The 17,562-nt window shown below is 38.6% G+C and overlaps 1 protein-coding gene across 2 annotated transcripts in view; it reads right to left on the reverse strand.

Moving 5' to 3' along the window:
* The window catches only part of RELN (reelin), a 452,511-nt gene that overhangs the window by 14,915 nt on the left and 420,034 nt on the right, over window positions 1-17,562 (reverse strand). Inside the window, exons 52-63 of one of the 2 annotated variants that reach the window (XM_008172472.4) lie at window positions 16,194-16,408; window positions 14,126-14,303; window positions 11,575-11,750; window positions 9,708-9,811; window positions 9,063-9,305; window positions 8,401-8,576; window positions 5,638-5,711; window positions 4,790-4,951; window positions 3,014-3,171; window positions 1,787-2,006; window positions 577-774; window positions 48-146 (exon numbers count right to left, since the gene is read on the reverse strand). In XM_008172472.4, coding sequence (XP_008170694.3) covers window positions 48-146; window positions 577-774; window positions 1,787-2,006; window positions 3,014-3,171; window positions 4,790-4,951; window positions 5,638-5,711; window positions 8,401-8,576; window positions 9,063-9,305; window positions 9,708-9,811; window positions 11,575-11,750; window positions 14,126-14,303; window positions 16,194-16,408 — 2,003 coding nt within the window. The remainder of the gene's footprint in view (window positions 1-47; window positions 147-576; window positions 775-1,786; window positions 2,007-3,013; window positions 3,172-4,789; window positions 4,952-5,637; window positions 5,712-8,400; window positions 8,577-9,062; window positions 9,306-9,707; window positions 9,812-11,574; window positions 11,751-14,125; window positions 14,304-16,193; window positions 16,409-17,562) is intronic. The other variant, XM_065557727.1, reaches the window with a different exon arrangement.

Below are 17,562 nucleotides of genomic sequence, written 5' to 3' on the forward strand. Positions count from 1 at the left end.
CCATGCTTTTTGAGATGGAGATGTTATGAGGTGAATCTGATACTCACAGGACGACTTCTACATGGTCCAAAGCCCACTGATCATGACCTGTTCCATTGTGACGGGGCTGCCACCAGCGCAGTAAGACTCCTTTCATTCGTGCCTCCCTATGGTTGCAAATAGAAATACCAGCTAGACCTCCATACTAAGAAGGACCCTTTCCAGCCTGCCTATCCACCCCCCAAAATACAAAAAGTAAAACCAAAATATTATCCATGTGCTCCTAAACCACAATATACAGCATTCATAAAGAGTTAAGGGGAAACAATATAAATACTTTTCACTTAAACTGAATTGATCCAGGAAACGAAAACAAGGTTTTGATGGCTTATTCTTTTATATTTTAAATTTAAAGTAAAGAGTTTGCACTTATTTTAATTATACCAAAGGACTGCAGGCTATGTTTTTAATTATAGCTATAATTATCATCCTTTTCCTCCACATTCCCTTGTCTCCTCTCTTTTCCCGCACAGATTCCTTCCTGCAGGAAATGTATAGTATGCATTTAGAAGTAATGTAGTATGAATGGGTACTTACAGCGGAACATTGTAAGACACTCTTTGGGCTTGTATAAAGTCCTTTGGCTGATGCTGTGCTATTACTTGCCATGTAATTCCATTATTTACACTGTACTGGAGTAGAACTGCCTTGTCCACAGTATTAGGATCACTCAGGTTGGTATTGCAACTCTCTGTTTGTGAAATGCTTCCAATTTGTAAAACAAACATTATTTTGCTGTAAAACACAGGGAACAATGATTTTTAATATATGCAATGTGTTAAAGTAGGAGTGAAAACATTTCCAACTTGTAATTATCCTTTTTTAAAAATACAGAACTTCAAGAATAATTACTATTAGCAAACAAATAAACTACTGTAATATCTGTAAAACACAACCCCTTTTCTCAGTAATAATATGCTTTTTAACAGTTTTCTGTTTAAGTATAATTTTAACATCCATCTGTGTAATTGGAGGCAATCAATCCATGATTACAATGTAACTGCTCAAAAGTCAGGTGTATCAACAATGCCAAAAAGTCAAATAGGAACATGTACAAAAAAATAAAAAGGGAAAAAACAAAGGACAAAAAACAATAAGTGCCTTCTAAATCCTTGTTTAGGTACTGAAATAAGAAGTTAAAAGCTTAACTTTATGGATAATATTTTGGCAAATTTGTGGAAAGGGCCTAATCTTAATTTTGCCTTTTACAATTGGCCTCAGTGGTAAATACAGTGTCCTGTAAGCATTCCTTCTATTAAGTACCAACCTTGACAGATTTCATTTTGTACTCTATAGCCAGAGAAACAGCAGAAATGAAAAAGGTATTCTTGTTAGCTGGTAGGTGAATGTAATTGTAGTTTACCAGTAATACCGGAAGTGGGTCTGTAATTACTGTTAGCATCCTCACTCACTAACGGTCCAAACAGTCTGGTGTCCAGTCTCTGCCAATGGCCTCATCTTCAGTGCTGGCTGCGCATACAGTGCTCTCTTGGGTGTGCTAAAACCATCTGACCTTTCCAGCCAACAGTCACTTCCTATTCTCTGATAAACTCCCAGCTGACAGACAGTTGCTAAACATTTTGCTGCCCTTAATTTTTTGCTGCTGAAAGGTGTATGCCAACCTGGTAGAGCCATCCTTGTTCATCGTTATCATTAGAACTCTACATGCCATTTCATTTTTATAAATAGTTACTTCTGTCATGAGCAGTTAAGGTGGTTTTTCAAATTAATAGTAAAGTGTTGTTACCTTGCTCGGGTGAGATCCAGAGGTTTAGTAATAGCTTGCCTTATTTGACATCCGTTAAAGTACAGTGAATCTCCATGGGCATATGGTGCCAGCTGTCCACACCCATTCCCTATAACTCCACCCTGAATAGTTTCCCAGTTTATTTCAGTGACTCTTTCAGATTCAAAGTTATCTTTAATGTAACTGGGAAGATCATGGCTGAAAACAGAGCAGTCATCACCTAAAAAGGACAAGGCGAAGTTATAATACAGACAAGTATTGAAACATTGAGAAAAAATGACTGAATTCAATTGCAGATTCAACTTGTAGTTACTGCCACAGGCAGGGCCCTGTGTATAATATGACTGCACAGTGGCATACATTGCTTCCTAATTGCAGATTATGCTCAAACTGTTGTATAACTGTGCATGAGAATCTAAGATTTCATTTAAAAAAATAAGGACATGATTCTCTTCTCAATTACCGCAGTGTAACTACATTGACTCCAGTAGGATTTGCACAGTAACAGGGAGAGGAAAATCAGGACCTAAGTCTCTAGTCTTCCTGTTTGCAATGAAAACCTTCAAAATGTGAACCTAGTATAAACCAATGCAGAGATGGCTGCCTAAGTCTGCAGCAGGCTTGAAACAATTGCTTTAATGGAAATATCTCTAAGATAGCCAGGATTCAACGTTATGGGGCTCAATCCTGCAAGGTGGTGAGCAATCTGGCCCTGATCCAACAAAGCACTTAAGCAGTTTAGTGGGACCTCTCATGCACTTATAAGCACACGCTTAATTGATTCGATGGCTCAGGACCCAAGTGCTGTACTTGCAGGACTGAGCTCTTACAGGTCAAAATAAAAAACTTGAATACAAACTGGAAGCCTGTGTACTCTGTGAAACGAACACAGGTGTAACATGGTCTCTGTGTGGAGTAACAGAGTAAGCAGCCAGCCACATTCTGCACTTGGTGAGGTCTGAGTGGCCTTTAAGTGTAGCTCCACATAGAATAAATTACAGTAATTCAATCTGGAGGTAAAAAAGGGCAGGGATAGCTCTTATTCAAAGGTGAAAAGTCTTTCTATTTATGAATTTATATCTTGTCACTGGTTACTGAGGCACTCCAGTGCTAAGTTAGTATGTTTGGCTGTGTCTCTATTTTATTTGTTTCATTTTGAGCCAGGTTAACATATATACATACAAACATATAGATAATATACATATAAAGGAATATAAGAAATAAAACCTTGGTATCTTTCATCACAAATGCAAATGGCTCCAGTAGTGCAATATCCATGACCACTGCAGAGTTTAGGGCACGCTTCTCCAATGTACACATGATCTATTGCCCAGCTTTGCTTCTCTGTTTCCTCTCCTTTTTGAATCCACCTGAACTGAGTTGCACTACAAATACCAAACAACACAATATCATATTATGTTGCAGACAGCACTTCAACATTTCTGTACAGAAACATTCAACCATATGGACACAAGTTGAAACAGAAAAAATGCATAGTAAGAACATTTTGGGGTGAGGCACAGAGGAGACTGAAGTGACTTGCTCAATGTCGCACACTGAGTCAGCGGAAGAGCTCATAGAATAGTACCCAGAAGTCCAGGCTCCCAGTTCCCAGCTTTCACCAGAGGGCCACACCGCGCTAAAGACCAGCACACTTTATTCCATTGAAGTGGAATTTTATATTGATAGGCCTCATCCTGCAAACATTTACTACTCATTCTAGGGCACACTTCTGTAAGTAGTCCCATTGCCTTCAGTTAAGCAGCTTTAGGATTAAATAGATAGCAGACTCTGGCTAGTCTACACTCTGAGATGGGACTGTGATTCCCCTACTTGTGTACACATGCTTGTGCTAGCTCACATCAAGTAGCACGGTAGCACAGGTATCGACAGCGGAGGTATGGCTTAGCTGTGCTGAGTACGTATCTACCGGTTTCAATGAGGTTTGAACTCTGCTCTGCCTCCGCTGCTGCTACCCTTTCTACTGCTATTTATACTTGCGCTAGCTCGATGAGACCCAGTGCAAATATGTGTACACAACCAGGGGAATCACACCCCAGCTTGTGCCATAGACAGAGCCTCTGGCTAAGATCTTCAAAAATAGAAGTTACGCTCCGAAATGCACACTTAGACACTTTTGTGCTTTTCAAAAGCTTTGTGAACCCAACAGCTCCTAGGAAGATAAACTGGAGCTGTTGAGTGCTCAGCACTTTCAAAAATCAGTTGCCAGGATATGGGTTTAGAAGCCTAATTTCAGATTTCTATTTCTGAAAATACTGCCCTGGGTCTAAAGCAGCAGTTCTCAAACTGTGGGTCCAGACCCCCTTTGAATGGGGTCGCCAGGACTGGCTTGGACTTCCTGGGGCCCGGGGCCAAAGCCAGAGCCCCACTGCCAAAGGCCAAAGCCGGAGGGCTTCGGCCCTGGGCGGCAGGGCTCAAGTTGCAGGCCCCCTGCTTGGGGCTGAAGCCCTTGAGCTTCAGCTTTGGCCCCCTTGCTCAGAGCGATGAGGCTGGGGCTTTGGCCCCCCAACCTGGGGTAGTGGGGCTCGGGCGGGCTCAGGCTTCGGTCCCCCCTCCTGGGGTCGTGAAGTAATGTTTGTTGTCAAAAGCGGGTCATGGTGCAATGAAGTTTGAGAACCCCTGGTCTAAAGATTTACATTGGTCTACAATTATAAATCCCAACCTGGAAAACACTTACTACTAATAATAGTGCTTGCTAACATTACTACCCCGATTGGCTTCAATGTAATAAGTATTTGCAGGATGAGGCCTTATGATTGTGTCACAATGGCAATCTTTAGCCTGAATGTCATTACTATTTAATCCTTGGCAGTAGCAGTTTTTATTAAAGAAAAGCAATCCCAAAGGTGTCCATTATGTATCATTTCCAAGTCCAGACAAAAAAGAGACACTTTAAATTCACCAGTTGTTCCATACTAACAGTGCCAGCTAGACAGATGAAGTTTGATATCTCCAAAGTGAGCTGACCTTTTGGTAACCTACCTGGAGGAGACATGATCAGGCAGCTGGATAGTTATTCTTTTCCATGCGGAGCTGTTGACAGAGTTATAGATGGTAGCTTCATGGAATTGAAATGGGGAGCAGCCAATGCTATTAGATGAGGAAGGAAGACATTGCGTCTGGACAAGTTGCCATGAATCTGTCCTGTAGGAAGCAAAGAAAATATGTTGTTAGAACAACTGAAAATAATAATGAAAGGGAAGTTAGCAACCTACTAGAGGTCATGGCAATATTTCTTTAAAAAAAAAACATAAATGGTCTTCAGCAATAATTTCCATGCAATGTAATCACAAATAGAGTGTGAAAGTCTACAAACTTTGTGTAGCCATGGTAATCTCCCACAGGGTGGAAATGCTGTGATACATCTGTGCAGGTAAGAGGGTTTGGGAAGCAGAGACCAGGAGCCCCTGTGACCTGGTATTATAGGTTATGACTGGGAATTCTTTTCTTTTAGTCCTTTCCTTTAGAGGTCAGAGAAGAGCCCTTTTATACTGGCTTTGCTCCATGGTCTTGTTTTCACGCAAAAGGCATCTAAGTTCAAAATACAGCCCCACTTTTTGAAGTAATTCATATATCCTATTATACTACATTGCAGGAGACAATGTCACCAGTTAAACCACAAATTAGCATCACATGACTTCTAGTACAGCATAGCTTTAGCCCAAAATTTATAGTCCAGTATCAAAGACTATGACATAGTAAAACAAGAGATACTTTGAAGACATTTGTGTATGTGTGTGTGTGTGTACCAGCAATATGCTCATTAGATTTAACAGGTACACTGTCATTGGTCTTGCAATGTCCTGGGGTAAATTATCGAGAGAGCTTACCTGGTATCCTTAGTGTATTCCAGCATTACAGAGTGCAGGTCACCGCAAGAAGTTGCCTCACAGCCAACCACAATCTGAAACACAAATAAAATGTGTCAGTTACTGCTAGATCAGGGAGATCAAAAGGACATTTAATTTAATACATAATGAACTGTCAGTTGTCCTTTCTTTCTAAAGATACAGAATTAGAAGACTGCAAACTTAGATCTAAAAACCCCCACACCACAACAAAAACACACTTTAACCAAAGTGTGCACCACTTCAAACATTGCTGCCTTTGTGGATCTTTGCATAAGACTGGAAATATGAATAATGACATCAGGGCCTTTTTATACCATGTAACCTGAGACTAGTGTCCACCTTTTGTATTCTAATGTACAATAATAGAAAGGGAAGTGCCATTCTAGGTACTAGAGATTAGAATGCATTTGGAACTGGGAGCAAGGATTTTCAACACCAGGTGCCTAACATTAGGCTCCTAAATCATGTAGACATTTAAATGAATAGTTAGATTTTAAAAGTTCTGGGCACCCTGCAGCTCTTATGAAAGTCAATGTAAACTGCTGGATGCTCAGAACTTTAGAAAGTCAGGTCACTTATTTAAGTGCCTAAATATGGATTTAAGAACTCAACTTTAGGTAACTGTTTATGAAAATCTTGTCCTGCACAGTTTGGGGTATACTCAGGTTAATCAGATTAAATCATTTAAAAAGGCTTTGCAAACAGAAATATGCCCTATGTCTGAGGAAATAAACAGATGACTCATCTTGACATTATGTGATGCTCAAGTTCAGAGACTTCAATACACTAGACATATTACTGAATGGCTAACAAACAGAAACATCTGAATTTGAGCAGCTTCAAAACCTGTGCCCTCACTGCAGCTATACAGGAGAACTGAATCCTTACTTTAGAAATAAAATCTGTAGCAGTAAGGAGGGCACAGAAAATATAGGAAAGTCAGGAGCAAAATTTAGCCAAGGGAAGCAAACTTAATAATATGAACGTACCATTTCCTCTGGATCAACGCAGATCACACCCACTAAAATCTAAGTAAAAGATGGCTGATTGGGTAAGCTGACCACCTGTGAAGCTGATATACAAGGCGTTTCTACACCGTTTGTATACAATAGTAACAGTAGGTGAAATTCATTCCTGGGGTAACTTCATAGGTGGTGGATTGTGTGTGTGGGTCAAATGCTGTGAGGGAATGGATTACAGACATTGAATCTAAGATCAGGTCTACACTACCACTTATGTTGATCTAACTTACGTAGCTCAGGGGTATGAAAATGCCTCACCCCAACCCGAGCAATGGAAGTTTCGTGCTATCCACACCAGCACTATGTCGGTGGGAGATGCTCTCCTGCCAACATAGCCTCCGCTTCTTGCTGAGGTGGAGTAATAATGTCGACAGGAGCGCGCTCTCTCATTGGCATAGTGCATTCTTCACCAGATGTGCTACAGTAGTGCAACTGCATCAGTGCAGCTGTGCCGATATAGCGCTGTAGTGTAGACTTGCCCTAAAACTGGCAATGGCTGTGCGAGAAGATGAAGGTGTTAATTTGTGGCAGAAAGGGAAAACAGGGTGTTTAACGTAAAAACAACAACAAAAGATCAAGAAGCAAATATAACTAGGCAGACATATATGCCTATCAGCCTATCGCTTTGCTCATATGTTACATCCTGTCTTTGTTTTTTAAGCCTGTGTGCTCTTTGGGTCAGGATCTTCCCTTTTGTTTGGAAAATGCCTAGCAGATTTTGAGCACTACTGCAATACAAATAAATAACAGCAATAATAATTTAATAGCTACATTGTATTGATTATAAAATGTGTTGACCTCATTCAAAAGTCCAGCTAAAAATCAAGCGTAACATCAAGTGGTGCTTTGCTGATTATCTGGGCCATTTTTCCATGATAGATGACCAAGTAACAAAAAGGGCTATTACTTTTAGCACCTTCAGATTTTCAATATATCCCATTAGTTATTTTTCTGCCCAACTCTGATTCTGTCTCTCCTTTTCTGCCTGTTCCTTGGTAGGAATTGTTTTTTTCTTCTCAATGCTCATTTTGATAGGCAATGGCATGCACATACCCCAGATCTCCATCTTACTGGATTTACTAATCTTGCCTTAATGTTCAGTTTCAGCCAGTCTTTATCTCCCTGTCCCCACCACCCAGCAGCTGCTATTATAATAACATCTCACTTAGATATGAGAATAAGAGTAGTTGTTCTGCATAAGACCCAGTTGCCACTCACTTCAATAGAGAGCAATCAGGCAATCAACACCTCTAGCAACCCCTAGTACAGGGACAGTCATTCCATCCTGGCTTGAAATACCATTTATGCAGAGACAAGGTGGGTGAGATAATATCTTTTTTGTTGGACCAGCTTCTCTTGGTAAGTGAGACAAGCTTTTGAGCTTACACAGAGGTCTTCTTCAGGTCTGCGTAAGCTCTACAGCTTGTCTCTCTTACCAACAAAAGTTGGTCCAACAAAAGATATTACCTCACTCATATTGTCTCTCTAATACCCTGGAAACAACGTGGCTACCACACTGCATACATTTATGCAATCATTCTGAATCATGTTATTGTTTCTATTACTGTATTTCCCTGCATTCCAACAAACAAGTTATTATTAAATATTTAACAGATTACTGAATTTTATATTCTACTTGAAACTGTAATAAATTCCACAGACAAATTAGGTGAATTTTTATTGTATGTTTTACTTTGGATAAAGAAAAGGTTTTCCTTACTTTAAATTGCATCATGTATCCTGGCTGTATAATGAGCTCCCTGGAGGACAGGATATTGTGTGTGTTGTCCTTTTTTTTATTTGGCCAGTAGAGGTGAAATGAGGGGTTTCCACAGAATCCAGCAGTCCTGACTGCATTAGGGTAAAAACTCCAGTTTTCTTCATGGGAAGTGCCTTCTATTAACATGAGTTACATACAATTACTGGAATGTCTCAGTAAATATGTAGGCTTAGTATTGAATCCACAGAGTCATTATGTATAACATTTTAATGATATATGCTAAATAAGTAACCAAGAGGCTTAGTTAAAGTGTCAGCCCTAGTCAGATAATTTAAATTGGTTTCAATACTAGTATTTTAAAAAATATATGGCATAGTGGGAATTTCCAAATTCAGGCAGTTAGATGAAATAAACTGAACTGTCCTATAAATGTTTGGATTTTAAAAAAATCATAGTGAAATAAAAAAAAATCCTTAAAACTAACATAATCAATAAATATCAACCTTGTAATTGTTTTTTTTTATAAACAACGTACAGTTGAAAAATAAATTAAAATGTGCATTTGAAAGACCTTCAGTTAACAATTACTTAGTTCAATAAAAAGGCGGACACAGGCTTCTTAAATCAGATGATAATAGAATGCTTGCTACATCCTCCCTTACCATCATCAAATGTATCTACTAGTTGACTGGGATTGATCTCAGCACCTCCAACTAGTATGTCATCTAGTGCCCACTGAGCACGGTCAGAGCCGGAAACCACAATTCCATTGCTAATCACAAAAGGCTGCCACCAGCGCAGGCGAGTTGTATTGGTCAGAGCGTGTTCTGGGAGAAGTATGTAGTCATGTCTGACCGAGATGTATTTCTGATAATCCATCTCATGAAGCAAAATCCAAGATATGCCTATAATGAAAGGATTCAGGATTAGTAAAGCAACATGAGGTAGAAACTGTCTAAAGATTAATGGAAGGTAATAGAAAGTCATAAGATAATATCTACGATCTTCTGATAGGAAAACCTTAACTCCTAATAATATTGCTACTCATGTGATCAGTCAATCTAAAATCAATGGGATTATTTATGTGAGTATAAGTACCAGGATTGGGTCTAGTTTCTTTTGAAACGAAGACAATTTTATTTGAGGGGAAAACACACAAGGTATAAGTTTAATAACTGTAGATTATGGCTCTGAATAATTAACCCTAAAATATTTAAGTTAGATCTAATTCTGCACATTTCTCAAACATGAGGGTGTTTGAATATACACAAAAAGTTTGTTCAGATGCAACTAAAATGTTGACTTGCCTCCATCAATTGAATAATCTAACAGAACTCCCTCCTTCCTGCATGTTGGTCTGTGGCATGTTGTCATGTTTTCACTTCCAATTCTTCCCCAGTACTGTAGAAATCTGAAGGAAAAAATGTTGATCGTTACTCACAGAATACCGTGTATCCTAACGATATGGAAGATTTGTTGCCAAACACAGTTCAAGAGATTTGTTTTCTGCCAACAAATAGATTGAAAATGCTCAATATACTAAAATGTTTTATTAAAGAAAAGTTATGTTTAGTTAGGGCAAAATTTTCAAAAATAAGTGTCTGAATAAATCCTGCACAATATGCATCTGTAGGTGCAAATAGGCAATCGTGTGCACAAAAATATTTGTGTGTACAATTAAGCAGGGAAACCAGGGAACTGAATGAAAATAAGAAGTGATTTCAGCAAAACACAAGGAAGGGAGGTGAAGAGCTATATACAAAAATAAAAAAAATCAGCAGAAGGAGTGAGACCTTATTTAAAGTGATAGACTGAGGTGGGCAGATGAAACTAATATGCATTGTCTCCTATATCTTATGGGCCATATTTTAGCTGCCATAAATTGACAGAGCTTCTCCTACTTTAATGGAGCTAAAGTTGTGGACATACATGTGTACACAAGCTGCACACCTAATATATCTAGCTTGTGTATGTTAAACAAATAAGGTAAAACCTTTTTAGCTAGTGAACAAGAGGTTATATTGTCTTGCCACCGGACAACTAAATGTTATCACAATAAATAAACTGCTGAGAAATATGAACTGTTTAAAGCCAACCCCCCGCGCAACATTTTAAACATCCAATCCTGCAAGCATTTTAAGCACATTATTTTTTATATGTTCCCATATTTCAGTAGGACTACCTATCCAGGAAAAGCCAGTCATGTGTGTAAATGTTGCCAGGACTGGGCTCTTTGTTACCAATTACCACTGAGAATTGTTCCTTTAAATATCTGGCAAATCCAATGCTTTCCCATACTCCCCTGATTTGGGGTGAGGAGAGACCTCAGGAGGAGGTTCCCTGGGCCATGTTGAAGTGTTAAATGCTTCATATTCACTTTACAGAAGCCTCATAATAGGCTTGAATTAGATGCTATGTACCACACCTTGATGCAAAGGAGTGAGTCTCTAGAGTTATTTTTGAATATTTGTCTTCCTTCAACACAATGCATACCCCTCCCAGCTACAACAATGTATGGGATTACATCCAGTTCCCCTGTAGTCCAGCATTATTAAACACAATTTGTATTTTTGAGGTAAACGACTTTGCTTGGCTATTTAAAAAAACCACTTTTTTAGTGCTTGTGAAATGTGCTGGTGATACACTCCTGGAGACCAAAATCTTCTGCAGGTGCTGTTCCCCCCTCCCTTTAGTTCTGAGCCTTTTTGCTGAGACTAGCAACCCATGTGCTAACTAGTGCCAATTGTGGTGGTGAGGTTGTGATGTAGTTACCCGTCCACTAAAAACTATACGGAGACCACCAATTCCTCACCACTCTCCCACACCTTTGTCTGTAAATTGTCTATTTAGATTGTAAACTCGGTAGGTTAAGGACCTTCTCTTATATATCTACAAAGCAGCAAGTGTACTGCGGGTGTTACACAAATAATATATTAACAACATAACTCATTTCATACAGTCAGTGAAAAGTCCCCTATTGACCATAAGAATAAGAACTATTTGTCACTGCCTACCTGAGCTGACTCTACTCTGGTGGTGGCCCGGGCATAAAAAATCTCCATTACCTATAATCAATCCACTGAACTGTCTCATCTCCTGCTCTGTTATTATTTAATGAAGCCCTCCATTACAACTTATTAGCTATGTCAAATTCTACTAGGTAACATGACATACTTGGCACCCCTCAAGTCCAGGTCTTGAGTGACAGCTTGCCTCACGGTATCCCCTCCAAAATACAAAGCTGTATCCTCTGCTAGAATCCCACATTCAGTACAGGTGTTTCCACCTTCCAAGGACATCCATAAATCTGGTTTAATTTCTTCATTGTCAAAGCGCTCCTTTAGGAAAGTCTGCAGGAAGGAATGTGACATCTGAGGAACAACCATGAAGAGGCATCATACTCTTTAGCTTTTCTAATGAACCCAGCTGGAACTGACTTTCTAAGTATGTTTAAGAGAGACAAGTTGGGTGAGGTAATATCCTCTGTTGGTGAGAGAGACAAGTTTTCAAGCTACACAGAGCGCTTCTTCAGGTTCATGCAACTCAAAAGCTTGTCTCTTTCTCCAACAGAAGTTGGTCTAGTAAAAGATGTTAGCTCACCCACCTTGTCTCTCTTCAACATGGTTACAATAACACTGCAAACATAAGTTTGTTTAAAATACTCATGTAAACTGTAACATGTTTTTTGCCTTTTTTGTGTGTGAGTTAAGGGTCACCAGCCTTTTACAGACACAGTAGCTTTGTGGGCACAAATAGGGTCATTTAGATGTTCAAATGCCTGATATATGGGAGCAATTACTATTTGCAATTATTTGCTTTATGGTAATACCCAGACACACAATTAGGATCAGGGCTCCATTGTGCTAGATGCTGTACAAATATACAGTGACACATGGTCCCAGCCTTGCAGAGCATATAAGCATGTAGTCAGATATCTAAAATGACATTGACTGTATCAGTGCACAATTGTGCTTGACATTATTACCACCTGCAACACTGAAGGAGGCCAGGTTGAGGCTCTACTGAGAGAGAAACTGAGCCCTAAATATTTAAAAATAGATATATACTGACCAGTGCTGTGCAGCTACTAAAATATATATCTTCACAAACATTACTTTGAATAAAAGATTATTTATTTTGATGCAATTCTTGACCCTTTTTATATTTTTCCCACAAGTACTTGTACAAGTGATGTGCTGGCCACAAGAGAGAATGTGGAAAGTGAAAGTCTTGGACTACTTGTGAATATATGTTTATGCAATGGTTTGTGCCACAGGTATTTGTACAAAGCCCAGTTGGGAATCTCTCTAAGTTCCATGTTCCTATTTATAAAAGTTTTAGTCAGTTAATCAGGAAGCTGAAATAATATCAGGGATGAAATCCTGGCCTCAGTGAAGTCAATGGCAGAACTCCCATTGACTTCCCCCTATATTAAATACCAGTCACACATCATCAATAAAAAATAACAAATACATGAAGACACAGATGAAGGAATTAGTTTACACGCAACCCTTAAATGATCTAAAGCTGCTCCTGTTTCTACATCCCACCATGTTAGCTGGGTGTGTTGCAAGAGTCACCTCTTCTGGCAGGATAACAAAAGTAATGGCCCGTAAAGTGTCCATACCAATAATGCTCTGCAAGTAAATCTTTAAATTGAATATATGAAAAGTAAATGGCTTTAATCTTAGTGGAGAGGAGGGAAATTGATAATTTCCTATAAAGATGTGGTACTAATTTACATTTATGTAACTAGTACCTTAATATACTACTACTACCACCAATAATAATTAATTATAATATTAATAATTCAAATAACACTTAAATTCAATTCTTGTGTAGTTTGCATTTCCTTTGGAAAAAATTGGTTCAACCAACATATCTCTTCTGTAGATTATGTACATACATTATCATGTATAAATATGGTTCAGAAAGCCTGAACAAGGTGAATACTGTAATTTTAATACAGTTTGGGAATTCTTAAAGTTTTTTCCTCAAAATATAAACAGTATTTTAAATTGGAGAAATATACTAAAGTCCTAAAACTATATTTTTGCCTACACTGTACTCTTTTGCTGTATGTCTGTGCATGTTACACAGCATCATCTCAAATCTAAATTTCTTCAGCCACACAAATACCATTCCACCTTTTGTTGCAGTAATTTATTAACCTGGGATGTAGAGTACAACTGTGGAAAATTAAAACTATATGAAACTTTATAAGTTACTTAAATTAATTTCATATGATCTGGAGTTCAGTGCCTTGTTTACTTGTGTCTCCCTCTTTATTATAAAGATGAATTTTCTACACTTGGTCTTGGTAAATTTATTGGTATTTGCAACAGCAGTTGTGTCCAGGAACTACATCAGGTTTATTAGTATTGTATTTGAGAACTGTTTTGTTCATTTACACATTGCAATGTACTGCAATTGTTAAATAGCAGTTTTATGGTTTTTTTTACTTCAGAAGGAAAATATAGTGTAATTATTGGTGTTAGTGATCAGGTGATATTTCTTTAGATACCAATACAGAAATGATATCTTTTTAAATATATGATCCAGAGCTGTACAGTTCAGATCTGAATGTAGATTTGAGGATCTCCAAAGTCTGAGAGACGTCAAACCCGACGTTCCAGTTTGGGCGCATCTCTGTTTTTTTAAAGCTCCACTGATTCAATTTCTCTGTAACAAACTTTTGCAGTACTACCAAATGCATTTAAGTTACCTTTAAAGTTTGGGTTAAGTAGCAGTTTGGACCAGAGTACCCGGGATCACAGATGCACTGTTTTTTCAGGCAGTCTCCATGGCCTCTACAGTTGTCCAAACAACCAGGTCCCAGATAGAAATTATCAATGGCCCATTGAATATCTGAGTACTTCTGATAGAACCTAAACCTCACTGGACTATACATACAAGAATGAAGAAAAACAGATAAAGATAAAAAGATAACTTTACACAAATGAAAAATGTACACTATATACATATGCTTATGAACAGCACTGCATGGGGTAACAAATCATAAGACACTTTAGTAACAGGAGATATGTTAATTAAAATGTTTCTATAGGGCATATTAGTCATTCCTCTAATTGACTCTGATCATTCCATTTTAACATGTTGTTATTTAAACTATACTAGATTATAACTAAATAAAATGCACATTTCTTGTTTTCAGTTTAAAGAAGTTTTATTTTCTTTTAAAACAGAAAGAGATGTTTCATCTGAACTCCAGTATAAATCTTCTGATTTAGGCCCTAATCCTGTGAGTAGCCCCACTAAACACAATGGGACTATTCATGGCATAGGATCAGGGTCTTTTAAAATGATGTCTAGCATTCTTCATAGAAATCCATTTTATGTCGTGCATAGGAGATCACATAGAATATGTGGGCTAGATCTGTGAGAGCCACTGTCAACAGGTGACAGGAAAAAATATTGTACTCTAGTTTCTTCTGAGATGATTTAATTTTAAAAGGATTATTCAAATAATGCAATTAATAGATCCTAATACTAGAAAAAATATATTGTTGCAATATGCACAGATAATTTGGGTAGCATTTTTCACTTTCTAAAATCAAAATTCCCCCTCTAATTCAGTTTGGGTTTCTGGAGAGATTGGAATATGCAGTACAGCTCTGGACTGCAGACAAGAAAGGATAATTTTGCAATTTGTTCAGACCATGAATCATTCTTAAGTTTGATAGAACCCCTCTCCCCCAGGTGATTTTCATTATCACTCTATTGCCCTATGTTTATAGAAAGCCAAATCTCTTCTATCTTTCCTTTGAAGGTATGGAGCTGCCCTTTGAAAGTATGGAAGTGCATCATCCTGCAAAACTGCATTAAGGAGAAGAGAGAAGCCACAAAGAAACATGAAATCTGATATGGCTCTCTTGTTTCTAGGGTGGCATGGGCTGGAGTGCTGCAAAAGCAGATTACTCGGTTGCTGGGAAGGAAGAATTTTGCAGTGCTTTCCAGCAAACTCTTCTGGAGTGGAACTTTGAAGAGAACCTCTTCCAACCCTTTTTGTAAGAGAGAAAGTTGCTGTGATATGGGCATATTGAAAAAAAGAACAGGAAAAAAATGGGGAGGGGGGGAATTCTTGAACTTCAGAGGACACCCTAGGAAAAAAATGATGTCAGTAGGAACATAAATACCCAGTCAATCTGAAGAGTGGTTCAACCTTGAAAAGGGACTGTAAATGTTGCATCATAAGAGTCCATGTTCATGTTTACTCATTTTACAAGTAAATAAACTTCCCCCTTCAATTTCTAGCTCTGTAAACTCAACTAAGTATCTTAAACCAAAATTGTGCTCTTTCTGGCTCAGTGGGCCAAATTCTGCCCTTAGTTACAGCTGTGCATCTCTATTGCCTAAAAACATATGCAATTAGAATCTAGTTAAAAATTCCATTGGTATTGCACAAGTCAGAATAGAATCCAGCCCATTCTCATAGAGCAATGTTGACCCTGTATAGCGAACAGGAGCATAAATGAATAAACCCCTTTTTAAAATCAGTCAGCACTTAGGACTCCAAATAGACAAAGGGGCCCCAATTCAGCAAGATTCTTAAGCACATGCCTTACTTTAAGCACATGAATAGTTCTATTGACATTAATAGGACTACTCAGGTACTTAAAATTAGGTCTATGCTTACGTACCTTGCTGAACTGAGGCCATGGAGCAGATCTTTTGCGTAAGGAAGTGCACATTGCCATGGTTTTCAGACTATTTAGTCCCCCTTTAATTCTGCACTGAACCCAAGGTAATGTGAGTAGTTGTTTCATACTTACTTGCCCACTAGGTTTGCAGGCAGTGAATAAGTTATCCTTTTCCATCCTTTTGTTGGAAAGAAGACAGAGGGCTGTGAAATACTCCCAGAGCATTTTGGATCTGCAGGTAAGCACTGAGGAACTAAATAGCTCCAACTCACACCAAAGTCAGTGGAATATTGCACATGGACTTGATTCTGTGCAATTTTTTCTGAAGTTTTACATCCAACAGAAATCTAATATAGATAAAAGCATATGTAAGTTGGTATTATAACAGTTGTTACTATCAATAAAGAGCTGGAGGGATGATTACAGTTTAAAGATTTTTCAGCAAGAAAGTTGATTGGAGATTATGCTTTAAGTTACAGTAGTAACAGTTAGCAGCACTCGTATAGCACTTGTCATCCATAGATTTCATCATTAATCCCAATGTGCAAATAGGGAAACTGAATCCAAAACCCTACTACAAATCAATGGACCCTGATCTCATGACTCCCAAGCCTGGTGCATTATCCACCAAATCATAGTACCTCCCACGCAAGCTGCACTCATCCTATTACTATCCCACTACAGCAAAAGTTAAGATACCAATATTCCACAGGGGAATGTTTAATAAAGGGTGACATTTCCCTCTTAGTGAAAAGTCCTGTGCAAGGTCCCTCACATCACTTAACCCTTGTGAATGTTCTATGTGGGAAACATGGGCAGAGAAGTTGCAGAGGGCTCCTCAGCAACTTCTGTATGTTGGTAGAGCCTCTCTCTCTATGCTGGGTTCAGATAGTCTGGTATAGAGGAGGCCATATGGGGGCAGGTTTGATGTTCGTGCACTGGAACTGTACTTACAGTGATTCAGTAGCTCCAAATCCTCATTAAAAGGATGTGGAAGGAAAGTGGCTACTTTTTCAACCCGCATGCTGGAACAGTGACCACAAAGGAAGCGTAGCTATATTCTAGCCCTGTAGCCTGTTGGTGGGCTCACCCAACCCCCAAGGAGCAAACAACATGAAGCTCAATTACTCCGACTTTGTGTGGTGACAAGTGAATTATCTGATGTGTAAATTTTGGTTAGTTGTCACTTCACTAATCATAAATGACAAAACACACTTGGTGTATCTGTAACAAATCCCATAGCTGCATCATGTTCTCACACCTACACCATCGGAAACAGAACTCAGGATTATCTTTGTACCCTGTCAGTCACATTAACACTGACAGCCTGCTTGTAGATCACCACTGGAGGGTAACATAATAACAATACGTGAACAGTGCCACTCCTTTCAGTAGGGGGAAGTGGTGCAGACATCCTGGTCTATGCAACACATATCAGGCTGTTTCCTGTAAATCTGTCCTGCTCTGAGGAAAACAGGCTGTTTTAGAATAATTACGCAGA

Source organism: Chrysemys picta, chromosome 1 (genome assembly GCF_011386835.1).
Source record: "Chrysemys picta bellii isolate R12L10 chromosome 1, ASM1138683v2, whole genome shotgun sequence".
NCBI lineage: Eukaryota > Metazoa > Chordata > Testudines > Emydidae > Chrysemys > Chrysemys picta.